This window comes from Labrus bergylta, chromosome 9 (assembly GCF_963930695.1).
Source record: "Labrus bergylta chromosome 9, fLabBer1.1, whole genome shotgun sequence".
Taxonomy (NCBI): Eukaryota; Metazoa; Chordata; class Actinopteri; order Labriformes; family Labridae; genus Labrus; species Labrus bergylta.
In genome coordinates, this window is record NC_089203.1 from 9,088,892 (window position 1) to 9,103,541 (window position 14,650).

Below are 14,650 nucleotides of genomic sequence, written 5' to 3' on the forward strand. Positions count from 1 at the left end.
AGGAAATAAGTACAACTCAGCAAATACTGAGTAAAATGTACAGTTACAAGTCGAGAACAGAATCATTTTAGATGTATCCTTACTCTACTTTAGATCACAAAGATTATATGTAATGTTATCTCAGATGTACCTCTTTGCTGTCTACTGGGCCGAGGGCCAGATCGTACAGGCTGTTAGGGGCCACGTTCCCCACAGCATCCAGGAACCTGGAACTAGTGATCGTCTTCACGCTCAACTTCCTGGACAAGAGATGAGGAGGAAAAAAGGATTAGCATACTAACTAGGGACGGGCTATTAATTAAGTTTCAATTCCAATTACGTATTTTGGTTTCCAAGAGGTAATTATAATTGTTGTAAATGTCAGGTAATTATGTAGTATACACTTTAAGTAGGAGGAAATCTTAACGGTTGAGCTCGAGAGCAGAGATTAAATGATCAGTATGCAGTTATTCGATGAAGAAATTTGTACGTTATTCGCCTTTAAAATAAAAGTATTTGACCCAGTTGAAAGTTTTGAAAGATCGACGAGCAGCATCGACAGTGATTCTCAAAACCCACCATCAACCTCTTCATTTTAAAAACAATGAAAAACTGTGCAGACGGTACAAAACATGTGACACAACAAAAACAATTATCTTAAAAAGTTATTTTATAGAGAATAAACGACTATTGTGCTGCAATGTTGCACTCGTTCTGTCCGTAGGTTTTTATCGTTTGAGGTAATTGGTTCAAAGTGTTTGTTGTTGTATATCATTTTCATTATTCAGTGTTCAGCATGTGTAAGTTTGATGAATGCATTTGGTGCAGGTGGTTTAAAATCAATGAGTAATCATGATTGATGTTTTCAGTATCATTCAAAAATAATTGTGATTAGGATTTAACTGCTTCTAAAATGTGACTAGTCAATGCAGGCTAGTCAATACATACTAGTCATTGCAGACTAGTCAATACAAACTAGTCAATACAGACTAGTCATTGCAGACTAGTCAATACATACTAGTCATTGCAGACTAGTCAATACAAACTAGTCAATACAAACTAGTCATTGCAGACTAGTCAATACATACTAGTCATTGCAGACTAGTCAATACAAACTAGTCAATACAGACTAGTCAATACAAACTAGTCAATACAGACTAGTCAATACAGACTAGTCATTGCAGACTAGTCAATACATACTAGTCATTGCAGACTAGTCAATACAAACTAGTCAATACAGACTAGTCAATACAAACTAGTCAATACAGACTAGTCAATACAGACTAGTCATTGCAGACTAGTCAATACAAACTAGTCAATACAGACTAGTCAATACAGACTAGTCAATACAAACTAGTCAATACAGACTAGTCATTGCAGACTAGTCAATACAAACTAGTCAATACAGACTAGTCAATACAGGCTAGTCAATACAGGCTAGTCATTGCAGACTAGTCAATACAGACTAGTCAATACATACTAGTCATTGCAGACTAGTCAATACAAACTAGTCAATACAGACTAGTCAATACAGACTAGTCAATACATACTAGTCATTGCAGACTAGTCAATACAGACTAGTCAATACAGACTAGTCAATACATACTAGTCATTGCAGACTAGTCAATACAAACTAGTCAATACAGACTAGTCACTGCAGACTAGTCAATACAGACTAGTCAATACAGACTAGTCAATACAGGCTAGTCATTGCAGACTAGTCAATACAGACTAGTCAATACAGACTAGTCAATACAGACTAGTCATTGCAGACTAGTCAATACAAACTAGTCAATACAGACTAGTCATTGCAGACTAGTCAATACAGACTAGTCAATACAGACTAGTCATTGCAGACTAGTCAATACAAACTAGTCAATACAGACTAGTCATTGCAGACTAGTCAATACAGACTAGTCAATACAAACTAGTCAATACAGGCTAGTCATTGCAGACTAGTCAATACAGACTAGTCAATACAGACTAGTCAATACAGGCTAGTCATTGCAGACTAGTCAATACAGACTAGTCAATACAGGCTAGTCAATACAAACTAGTCATTGCAGACTAGTCAATACAAACTAGTCAATACAGACTAGTCATTGCAGACTAGTCAATACAAACTAGTCAATACAGACTAGTCAATACATACTAGTCAATACAAACTAGTCAATACAGACTAGTCATTGCAGACTAGTCAATACAGACTAGTCAATACAGGCTAGTCAATACAGGCTAGTCATTGCAGACTAGTCAATACAGACTAGTCAATACAGACTAGTCAATACAGACTAGTCAATACAGGCTAGTCATTGCAGACTAGTCAATACAGGCTAGTCATTGCAGACTAGTCAATACAGACTAGTCAATACAGACTAGTCAATACAGACTAGTCAATACAGGCTAGTCATTGCAGACTAGTCAATACAGACTAGTCAATACAGACTAGTCAATACAGGCTAGTCAATACAGGCTAGTCATTGCAGACTAGTCAATACAGACTAGTCAATACAGACTAGTCAATACAGACTAGTCAATACAGGCTAGTCATTGCAGACTAGTCAATACAGACTAGTCAATACAGGCTAGTCAATACAGGCTAGTCATTGCAGACTAGTCAATACAGACTAGTCAATACAGACTAGTCAATACAGGCTAGTCATTGCAGACTAGTCAATACAGACTAGTCAATATTTAAGTAGTAATTTTTACATATATCAAGTGAAGCGAATTGCTCGTAGATTTACATCATGAGAGTACAGTATTTTGTACAGTATTTTGTACAGTATTTTAAATTATGCAAATGTTATCTTTATGTCTCTGGTGTCAGACAAGTGAGCATCCTAGATCCTGAGTGAAATACTTTTGATTATATCTCAGGATATGTCTCTTTGTTTTGCCAAGTTACCTCTTTGGATTGTAAAGCTTGACTAGAATAAACAGACTGCTGCTACAAGTCAATCACGGTTCAGCAACACATAAGAGATATTATTATGTACAGACACTCTGAGTAAAACTATAAGGAGTTAGTTACAGTAAACAGCAGTGGTAGGCAGCTTGTTTATAACTCGTGCTTAGCATTTGAGGCGAAAGCTAACGAGACATTTCTCTCTCACCTTATCTCCTCGGCAGAGTACATGCCAAACGACATGCCCTCCAAATGCCGCCATGGCACATCTTTTCCAAACAACATGTTGGAGGATTACGAAGGCTTGTTTACGATGTTTATCTTAATAAATTCATGGCGTTAAAGTTGAACCACATGCACACCGAAGTTGCTCCTGTGTCACACGTGGGACCATCAAATCATGTTCAGGATTACAGGGGAAGTGGGGGGGGGGGGGCGAAATAACGATGGGTAGATATTTTAAAAACAAAATCTACATGAATGTCATATATTTAAAATAAATGTTTTTGAATGTGAGATGTTTATGCTGCAAAGTGTGATTAAAGTGTTGTATTTCTTAAAAAAGCAAAAGAAAGAATTATATTCTCCCCCTGTTTTCTGTGCGCTAATGGTTTCTCCCTCCCATGAGCCTCAGTGTTCAACAACATGGCGACCCCCGGTAGGCATGTAGGGCATTATATCCAAAGAAACAGCCGATTTTTGCTCAATAACCTGGACCAGCTGTGGGTTAACAGGTAAGACATGTTTAAGACACGTGTGTTTTTTACACCTGCGTGTTATTATGTTCGCTTTTATGTTGTTTTTATACAGGCATGAGTCTCAGAGCTGCAGGGAGCATCATTTGACAGGAGGTCATGTAAACCCAAAGTTATCCACACAATGTTAGGCTGTAATGTGATACAATGTGTGATACTGAGACAGACTAAAAACATCTGAACTCATAAATATGCCTGTATAGACACAGAATAACACAGCAGAATACCACCATGTGTTGTTGAAGCTGCAGCAATAACTAGAAATCAAATTACATTTCTAGGACAAAAAAGAGGAAATCGCACACTTGAGGCTAAAAGATACTAAACGAAAATTGGCAGCAGTAAGTTGCAGACAGTAAAGCTATTCTGTTGGGTTAAATTGAGCTGTGCTAATCACATAACATCTTTATTTCCAGGACTTTTGGTTGGACTTCAGCTCTGCGACAACACGCTGCAGAAACTATTACAGGTAATTATGGAGTAGACACTTTAAGTAGGAGGGAAGCCTAACAGTATCCAGATGTTCAAAGAAGAAATTTGAACCTTCTTCGCCTTTAAAATAAAAGTGTTTGACAAAAATGAAAGATTGACAAGCAGATTTAAAGTTGTATTTCTTAGCATAAATAACTAGATCCTTTATCAATAACTGAAACCCACATTTCGGGCGGCTGTGGCTCAGTTGGTAGAGTTGTCGCCTCTCAACCGGAAGGTCAAGGGTTCAATCCCCAGCTGGGCAACATGTCCGATGTGTCCTTGGGCAAGACACTTAACCCTGCACTGCTCCCGCTGCTTCAGTGGCAGTGTATGAATGGATTAGTTACTTCTGATGAATGATACTACATAACGCTCACCACCATCAGTGTGTGAACATGTAGGTGTGACATGTGGTGTAAAAGCGCTTTGAGTAGTCAGAAGACTCGCAAAGTGCTATATAAACTCAAGTCCAATTACCATTTCTGATCATTTTCAACAAATCAGAGTAATTTAATTAGAAATTGTGCAGTTTGGACCTCAGACATTACAAAACATGTGACACAACAAAGAAACAGTTTTATAAGCCCCTTATTAACTTCTTGTCACCATTTTCTTCAAGGCACACATTAACAACCTACTAATACCAGTCCACGGCACACTTTTGGGTCCCGACCCACCACTTGAGAACCACTGCTTCAGATGATTTGATTTATTTTGGCGTCTTTGGAAATCTGATTACTTTTTGGGGAAAACTATACCCCTGCTGTTAGATACTTAAAGCTGCAGATGTGTTTGACATCAGATGCAACATGTCATCTCAAATGTACAGTATGTGAGTGTTAAAGGTCAAATATTCTGCTCCCCAAAACATGTCTGTTTGGTCTCTTGTTATAAACCCACTCTGATTCTGTATTTGATCATGTCTATAAACCCCTCTATCTCAGCCCTGCTCAGAACAGGCTGTTTCTGTAGCTTTAAATGTAAATGAGCTGTGTCTGACCACGCCCCCTCTCTGGAAGGACTCGGGTGTACTTGGTCTTTCTCGCTCCATGTCCTATTGTTTATGGTGAGAAGGCAGACTCAGAGGGTAGAAGAAACACCTTGCTGTGGGGGTGTCACCCACCTGGGGGAGGAGTTACTGCCCTTTGTGATGTCATGAAGGGAAAATCTCCAAACGGCCTGTTTGAGCACACATTTTCTGAAAAGTGGAGCAGGCAAAAGACGGAGAGGATGGACTTTTCTCATAATTGGGGGGTTTGTAGGCGGATTAGGGACACATATTAATGTTAGAAACACATGGTAAAGTGTATTTTGCATAATATGTTACCTTTAATCTTATATTCACACTTTCTTTCTCTAAATTTTATAGAATCCACAGACACTATTGTCATCCCCAGGAAGAAAACATGGTAGGTGTACATTAGCACTGTAACAATGAGTCCTGAAGTTGCATGCAGTGCATGTAAAACTTTGATTAAGTTGATGAAGTTTGCATAAAAGAGACAGTAAAATGATTTCCTATTGAACAGGAGCAAGGAGGCAGTTCTGGAGGCTCTGGCTGCAACTGTCAGCAGGGTGAGAGCTTCTTCACATCTTTTCATCTCATCATCAGTTTACATTTGGATTTGTCGATGCGGATGTGCCTCCATCTTTTCTTTTCTCATTCCAGGATCCAACAGCCTACTCCTATCAGTTCCAGGATGATCCTTACCTCACTCCCAGGACCGCCCCAGAGCTTGTAAGAAGACAACAATTAAAACATAACCCTTAGCTGCTTATCTATTCATTCATTCTGTTCACTATTTCTACCCTGAAACTAAACATGCCTGTTATTCAGCATGTCAAAGGATGCACATGTCATGTGTGCATGTAGTCAGTATCAGCCAATAAAAGGCTCAAATTCAGTTGTTCCAAGGAATATTTCTGCCAACATGACACCGCTGATTTGAAGATGTTTTAATTTATGCTCACTCTGTTTGCTGATGGCAAAGAGTTGTGTGCTTTGTGTGGCCCTTTGTTTTGTATTGTTCAAAACAGTGTTAATTTATAGTTATGTTAGTGTTTGCTTCTCTGTGGGATAACTCATAACTGACACATTATTGTTTCTCCCATATTTCAGAGGCTGTACACTCTCGCTCAGGAGTCCGGCAGATCTGCAGCCAAATACTTTGTCAACAGTAATCCCAAGTTCTTCACCAAAGACTTTGCAGAACCACACATACCAGTAAGAAAACCCACACACAAAATATACTGAGCAAGGCTGTACAGGAATCTGGAGAATATACAGTCACGTTGAAATCAATTGCAGCTTTACTCTTCTTGCAAACCAAACTTTTCATTGCACGTGATTGTAGTGTCTGATGCCAGAGACTGTGTCACTGCGTCTGGAGGAAGTGAGTGAGGAAGCTCTAAAGGAACGAATCAACCTGAGGAAAGTTAAGGCTGCTGTGGACATGTACGATCAAATCCTGCAAGCTGGTGAGAGCTCACTCACAAACAAGCACAAGGATCGTAGTTCAGGACTTTTCTCTGATCCTGCTTCATCAGTCGAGTCTCTTTTTTGTTAAATTTTATTCAGGCGTGTCGGTGTCCATGGAAACGACCCATGACCTGTTAGACCTGATCTGTCTTTACTGTGACAAAGATCCTGTCGAGGACGAAGGACCAGAGACGGAGGACGTGGTGAGTCACACAAAAGAGGGCCGCAGGTAGACCTTCATCATCTATCAGCTTTAACATATGCCGTGTGTTTTTTTAACTTTTTATGTCTTTGTGTGTTTTTTTTAGGAGGGGGCAGAGGACGCTAAGAGAAATAAAGCCGGGGCCCGTCGAGCGTCAAACATCCTGAAGTCAATCTGGAGAGAAAACAACAATGCAGAGAGACTCTTTAACCTTCTGCCAGAGAGAGACACACAGTGTTACTCTGCTCTGATCAGAGGCATGGTGAAGGTACGAATGACGCAGCACAACAGCTGGATGCTTCTTGCATTGTTTATGAATTGCAGTTAAAAAAAAGACGTGTCCTTCGTTTGACCATTTATTCACACCTTTGTTTGTCTCTCCTCAGCATGGAGCCTACACAAAGGCCTTCAGTGCATACACAGACATGCTGAACAACAGACTCACAGGTGAGGTCAAACACACAACTGGGAAAAATAAATAGCTCATTAGTTATAGGATGCAGACCCTATTTCACAAGTTATAGTAATAATAAAGAATAATAATGAATGTGATCATTATTAATGTCTTTGGCTCCTAAGTCTCAGATCTCCCCAAAACATGTCTGTGAAGTTTCTTCTTATAAATCTACTCTGATCCCGTATTTGATCAATCCTATACACCCCTCTATTTCAGGCTGTTTCTGTGTCTGTACCTTTAAATGTAAATGAGCTGTGTCTGACCACGCCCCCTCTCTGAAAAAGTATGCGACTTGGGCTTTCTTGCTCCATGCTCAATTGTTTATGTTGGAAAGGCAGACTCAGAGGGCAGAACAAACACCTAGCTGTGGGAGTGTCACCCACCTGGGGGAGGGGTCACTGCCCCTTTGTGATGTCATGAAAGGAAAATCTCCAAACGGCCTGTTTGAGCACACATTTTCTGAAAAGTGGAGCAGGCTAAAGACGGCGAGGATGGACTTTTCTCATAATTGGGGGGTTTGTAGACAGACTAGGGACACATTAGTGTTAAAAAACCATTGGTAAAGTGCATTTTGCATAATATGTGACCTTTAAGGCATTAAGAAGATTATTATGCACATACAAGACTTATTTTTAAAATAAGCACCCAACTGCAGCTTTAACTTCTGTACAAGTTGCTGAATATGAAACTCAATCACATCAACCTGAGACGGGATACTAGAAGGCAGGATTAGTGGCTTTTCCTTTGATTTAGTAATCATCATGAGCTTCATTTGATCAGGATTCAAAATTAATTTTAAGTCACAAAGATTGTGCGGTACAGAATCAAAAGACAGAGAGACTGATGCTGTGACAAAGCAGAGCAGTAAATCATTGTATTTTACATTTTATTAACATTGTGCCTTTTGTGATTTAACTTTTATGTTGCTCTCAAACTCATTGTTAACTTTATATTATCACAAGAGGTTGCCAGAGTGTAACAACCCATCTTTATACAACTGGCTCTTTAAGCATTCTTGTTGATATGTGTGTGAGTGTAGTGGGAGCCAATGACTTATCAGCCCTCTTTCTCTCTGCAGCCGACGTCCACATCTTCAACGCCCTGATCTCAGCAGCTCCAGAGGTCCGAGATAAATACAACGAGAGATGGGATGTCATCATTGTAAGCCCGCTTTCAATGTTTCGCTCATTGTACTTTAGATCAGTTCTGAAGAACGTAGTGATTCATTTAATCATAAAAAGAAACCTTTTCATGTTTTCAGGAATGAGTTATCGATGCTGTACAATGTTTGATTTTAAAATGTCATATTTTAACTTCAGTATCCTTCTTTTCATGTTTATGGGCCCCAATATGCACAAAATAAAATAGAAGATTTAATCACACAATGAATAGAGAACTGAACAGACTGTTAAAGAAATGATTTGATTATTGTAGAACACTTTGGGGTTTTATCTACATTGGTAACAAATGTGAAAAAGATGGCTGATAAGCCATGAGGACAGCATTATGAATGATCGTTACTTTTTTATTTGCTTGAATATATAAATCAAAATAATTGATTTAATAAAACCTTAATATCATGAAGGTCACAGCTGCGTCTTTAGCTTTTTCTTAAAGGCGCAAAGGGACTCGAACAGAGTTTGATAGTTCCTTCCACCGCTGGGGGGCGACAGAGGAAAATAGTTTTTCATAAATGTTGGTTGGTTGACTGTGGTTCTTTCTTCTTCTGCAGGAGCTCTTGAACCAGATGAGTCAACAGAAAGTTCAGCCCAACCTGCTGACCTTCAACAGTGTTCTCAAAGCTCTGAGACGATGTGGCTTTTTGGCCAAAACACAATCAATACACACTCTAAATGAGATGAAAGCTTTGGGCATAGGTGAAACACACACACACACATCTTCACACGCACATGACTGTTGACATTGACTGACACGACTGTCAAGTTTGTGGATGATGATATTGTTCTGTTTAAAACCCCTGGGTGTGTTTTTGTGTCTTCAGCCCCCAGCCTGGCCTCCTTTGACCACATCCTTGCAGTCTTTTTCAAAGGAGGTACACAGCCTTTTAGTGTCATATCACATTAGATCAGTACAGGTGTGGTGTTTGCTGCTGTTTGTATTCGGAGCTGTGTTAAGTGGTTTTCTTTTCGCTCTAGCCTCTCGCCCGGCCAACAGTGACATTTTCCAGGAAGTGATGTCAGAGCTGGCAGGGACCAGCTTCACCTGCCGGGACCCTGATGACAGTATGTTGTGCTTTATGTGTTTTACGGTGCCACGAATATGTTTGCTGATATGAAAACTGAACAAGTCAAGCAGAAAACAGTGCGTGGTGTGATGTAGCAATGCTGTTATCTCATTGTTTGGCTCCCACTACAACTTTTAGAAAACTTTTAGAAAGCTCTTAGGGCGCTTTCACACTAGGTCCAGTTATCCTGTAAATTGCTGCAGCACAATGTGCCCCTGATTGTTTTCTCTAACCACGTACAAACAACGCAGAGAACATGACTGCAACTTTATTAACTTCGTGGCTTATTTTTAGTCATTTTGTCAGAGACGACCCTCTTATTTTTTTGAAAATATGGATTTCTTGACTATGCAAAACAGGGATCGATTATACGTAATGTCCTGGTTGCATTCCCCTGCTTGTGCTCGTGAATGAGCAACTGTATCGTGCCGAAGCAAACCTCTTCCAAATGGCAATGGCCAAGGAAACACTCACATAGTCATACAAGCTGGACTTTGGGGCGCTAACGTGCTTGAGCAGGGTACCATCCACATTAGTCTTTTTAAAAGGGTCTTTTTTAATTCATTGTATAACCTGCCAATCAATAAAAAGACACTTTTCACTAAATCAGTATTATTATTTTCAGAATAACAAAGTGATCCAATGAGATTTGGCTTTTAACACTGACTTCGTCTTTTTTTTCCCCTTCTAGCTCATTTCTTCTCAAATGCAATGAGAATAGTAAGTGTTTTAAGAGACTTGTTTGCTATAAATATTTATCACAGGATAATTGTATTTAGAATGTTTCATAGTGAATTTGGAGCAGGTTTACATGTGTTTTTCTCTCTTCCTGTTACAGTGTGTGGAAATCAAAGATCTGGAGCTGGCTTATAAGGTCCAGAGTCTGCTGGAAGTGGGTGATAACTGGAGGCTCTTGCGAGATCCCTACAGAAGTTATTTCTAGTAAGTACAGACATAACGCAAGCTAAAAACACATGCGAGGTGGCTGAAAACAATTCTGAAATCATGGGGGAATGTTGAGCGTTTTGTTGATGAGCCTCAACTTGAACTGACTTCTGAAATCTGGTGCTTTGATTTGATTATGTGGATGAAATACAACATGTTTTGCTCTTTTTAACTGGAGTTATTTGCTCTCCTCCACAGTGGTAGCTTCTTCAGTCTGCTGTGTATGATGGAGCACGTCGACGTGGTGATGAAGTGGTACAGACAGCTCGTTCCCTCGGTCAGTGCTGTCTGATATCATAAATCAATAAAGCTAGTACTGAGACATCTTCTAATAATGAAGCAATAACAGACATTGTAGAAAAGTGGAGCGTCTATTCATCGACTGCATATAAGAAGTGAACATAGCAACCTCTTACTGTTAAAGTTTGGCTTAATGGCCATCGACTTCTTGTTTTGTTTTTTCTCTATGGAGCAACAAATCTTTTAAACAAGCATGTGATAGAGATGGAGGGGAGTGAGGGCTAGCTTGATCAGCAAAGTGCATACCTAAAAGAGTCATCATCAAAAAGTGTCTTTCCGTACAGCTCTCAACACTAAACAAGGTATTTTTCAGGTCACCATGGTGGAGACCTTTCCATCACACGGAAGTTACGCCCTCAAGCATACCTTTGCTTTACTCTCAGTAACATCATGCTGTAATAAAGAACACTTCATCGAGGGTCATTTTCTGGTAGACAGATATTCCCTTAAAGGGCTTTCACACTTGCAGAAAACTCCTGAAAAAGTCCTGATTGGAGCAGTATGTGTGAACGCAAACAGCCAAATCTTTCACCTGGACGTCACCCGGAGTTTCTCCTGTCAGCCCCCTAGTATTTTTTACGCAGCAAGTCTGAGTGAGCTGATGTGAGAACTCAGCAGGATATTATCCAGAGAATTCACCTCGAGCCAATGGGAGAAGTAAGAGTTTTGAGGCAACCCCACATGGCCGTTTTGGACACCCCTCGGTTTTCCAGATACAAGACCAGTTATCAGGGCAAGCCAACAGGTGTTGCAGTGAACTTGGACTGCAGTACCCATTTTAAACACTAGGTGTCAGAGTTACATATTGCTCCTTTCATTTAGCTCTTTAAAAAAAAAAAAAAAATATATATATATATATATATATATATATATAAGTTATCTCTTGGACTGTAATGATTTTTCACAATGATTCTCTTAGTTCCCTTGCAATAGATTGCACAATCTTGCTCTAACATTTTAGATTTTTCAGTCAATAATTCTCCCCAAATGATGGTGAACTTTAAATTTCTGAAAAAAAAAAAATTCACTTTCCTTTTACGTCCTGTGTTTGTAGGTGTATTACCCGAACACTCAGGGATTTAGGGACTTGATGCAGGCTCTGGACACTGACAGCCGTCTGGACTTGCTGCCTGTTATATGGAAAGGTGAGTTTATAGATAGTGTGATAAGAATCTAATGACAGCAGTACATGTCCTGTGTGGTGAATCACAATCAATACAAAATGTAGATCAACTCTGAAAACAAATGCAACATAAGCTACAGTATATCTCATAATGATCACACTGGGAAAATGTCAGAGCTTTTTCCTCAAACACAGACACTGAAGAGTGTTGTACTCCCCCCCCCTCTGTTTTTGCAGATATCCGCTCTCTGGGTCATGATAATAAATCTGATCTTGTGGAGGAGCTGCTCAACCTGATGGCCAGAGACACACACAGTCCTGAGGTCAGTAAAGACTGTGCATGATGCTTGCTATCACAATCCTCAGGGAATTTAATCAGCTCACTGCCATTTGGAGATGGTAAAGCATAGATGGAGTTTACAGTATGTGTGCGTTTGTGTGCGTCTGCAGGTTCAGGAGTCTTATGCAGCGTGTGCTCTGGATGTAAAAAGTGTGTTTGCTGGAGATAGAGGAAACAAAAGCCTGGAGTGGAGCCCCTCCTCTCTCTCAAACATCACCTCCCTGCTGCTGCGAGCCAACAAGACCCAACAGGCCTGGTACGAGAGACAGTCCTACATCTGTGTGTCTGCCAGTCCATTAACAGGAGAGCTTTTACTGCAGTCCGACTCCACGAGTGCTCACTGCCAAATGACGTTTAAATGTAATGCATCTGAATTCTCCTCCTCTCTGTTTTGTTCTGCAGGGAGATGCTGCAGCTCTTCAAATCCAAGAACAGAGTTCCAGCGTAAGTCTGCCCAACCTACAAACAAAAGAAATTGATCAGTTTCCTGGATTAAATATTTAACATTTATCACATTATAGGACTTAAAGTGACTAAGGAGCTCTGCTTTTTGACATGTTAACAATTTAACACACAAAGGAATCCAAATATCACTTAAAGTGGACACCATCTGGAGGAATATCCCATGACCTAGATTCTCTAACTGGTTATTACAAGTAGTAAAAGTTAAATTGTTGATGTTTTTTTTGGCTCCAGCTACTCCAACCTGTCCTGACAAGAGTCTTCAAAACTTAACAGTTATCATGTCCCTGGTGCTAGAAAATAAAAGCACATTCGGTCACATTTTCACAAATGGGACGGTGCCTCTTGATGCTATAGTTGCAGCAGAATGAATCTTAAATTCAGCATGAATGCTCATTTTAATCAAGCTGCCTGTAACTGTGTGTTTCCTGATGTTTGATTCTTCAGAACGGGCCTGTTGGAGGAATTCCTGTCAGCGTGTCACAGTGAGGGCTCCACGAATAGGGCCGTGGCGCTGGTTCAGCTGTCTGCAGCCTTCTGTCTGTCTGCAACACCCACACTCGCAAAGCGAACACTGTCTGAGTTTGATCTGACGGAGGAACAAAGGTGAGCAGCTGAGAATGATCTAAGGAGAGCATGGGACATGTTTTGAGGTGGGACAATCATTTACCATCATGTCGTCTTGGAGAAAAACCTCCGACCCAGACCCAATGGACTAGAACATTGATAGAACATCATCATTAAGAAAAGACAGGAAACATATAAACTATACCCCCAATTTCCACATACTCCATCAGTGCCAGCATGCGTCAAGCTGGACAGAAAAGAACAAACTGGACAAGAAGTCAGACAAGGAAACGCACAGAGCGTCCTGTCAATTTCAAAATAAAACACAGTACACAGACTCACGATCGTACTTTCCATCCCTTTATGCACCAAATGAACAACAAATCATCCTCAGAAAGACAAAGCAACATGTTGTTTGCAACTTACTGTTTGGTGTGGCACGTGAAAATTGATGGTAGTGAAAATGGGAGGGATTGACCGGCATTCAGTAAAAAAAACTTTTATTCTGGGCATGAAAAGGACAAACAAAAGAACTGACCCTTAAGCCTTGGTGCAGTGTAAGCACACTGCAAAAAGCTCTGAGGCACTCCTCAGGACTCACCAGAATCCCATTTTTGGAGATAACAGATTAACAGTTTACCAAAGGAGAAAAGAAAATGAAAGTGAGCCGTTTTATTTGGAGCTTGAAAACAAGTTTTATTACAGCTCCTTGTAGTGTCCTGTCCTTTTTAAACACAGAGAAAAGACTCAAGTGATTAGGATGTTTAGTTTTTAGTCAATTTACCCTGCTGAGATCTGAGGAAAGGTTCAAGTGTGACGTTTGTTTAAGGCAATGTGTCAGGTATATTAACCTCTTACTCTTGTTTTTCTGTTCCTTGTAGAGCCATACTTTTGGACCTGGAGTCAGCAGGAGAGTCCTTAGAGTGAAGGAGGAGATAGTTAAACCGCTGTGATACCAATCCATGATGCATGAGTAGAAAGTGTACTGTGTCTGTGTAATAAACATATTTGTCACATAAATAAAATCTTAACCTCACCTTCTCATGCTTTGTGTTGTGTGTAAGCCAGAGGGTGCTCTTTCTCTGTGTTGTTGGAATAGTTCAATTGAGCACTAATTATACTACGATATGTCAAAAGTTAATGTTTGCTTTCTTCTATTTATACACCACATGATTATGTCAGATCTCCTTTTGTGGAAACCAAGCTGTTCATAACCACAATGAAGCCCAAAACCACACGAAAAAGAGAAGTGCATCATAAAACCCATAAAAAAATGTGATAATTGCTGCATGAATGAAATGTACCATTATAACCACTGAGGTGTTTATGGTCATGAAGTATTGTCTGCATGACCATAAAGCTTGTGGCTTAGGCGGAGAAGACGCAAATACATGTTTTTCTAGGTGATACGGTC

The 14,650-nt window shown here is 40.0% G+C and overlaps 2 protein-coding genes across 2 annotated transcripts in view; one reads left to right on the forward strand and one right to left on the reverse strand.

Annotated features, from left to right (window-relative positions):
* The window catches only part of polr1a (RNA polymerase I subunit A), a 29,052-nt gene extending 25,780 nt beyond the window's left edge, over nt 1-3,272 (reverse strand). The window contains exons 1-2 of the mRNA XM_020634382.3: nt 3,096-3,272; nt 131-239 (exon numbers count right to left, since the gene is read on the reverse strand). Of these exons, the coding sequence (XP_020490038.2) occupies nt 131-239; nt 3,096-3,172 (186 nt within the window). The 5' untranslated portion in view covers nt 3,173-3,272. The remainder of the gene's footprint in view (nt 1-130; nt 240-3,095) is intronic.
* Nucleotides 3,273-3,517: 245 nt separating this feature from the next.
* Nucleotides 3,518-14,272, forward strand: ptcd3 (pentatricopeptide repeat domain 3). The gene is made up of 23 exons (XM_020634381.3): nt 3,518-3,621; nt 4,059-4,111; nt 5,486-5,525; nt 5,646-5,691; nt 5,786-5,854; nt 6,236-6,340; nt 6,471-6,594; nt 6,695-6,798; nt 6,904-7,065; nt 7,184-7,244; nt 8,333-8,415; nt 8,987-9,131; nt 9,257-9,307; nt 9,411-9,497; nt 10,191-10,219; nt 10,338-10,441; nt 10,643-10,721; nt 11,799-11,889; nt 12,105-12,190; nt 12,318-12,463; nt 12,610-12,651; nt 13,117-13,275; nt 14,118-14,272. The coding sequence occupies exons 1-23, from the start codon at nt 3,533-3,535 to the stop codon at nt 14,161-14,163; spliced, it is 2,001 nt and encodes a 666-aa protein (XP_020490037.2). The 5' UTR covers nt 3,518-3,532; the 3' UTR covers nt 14,164-14,272.
* Nucleotides 14,273-14,650: the final 378 nt, after the last annotated feature.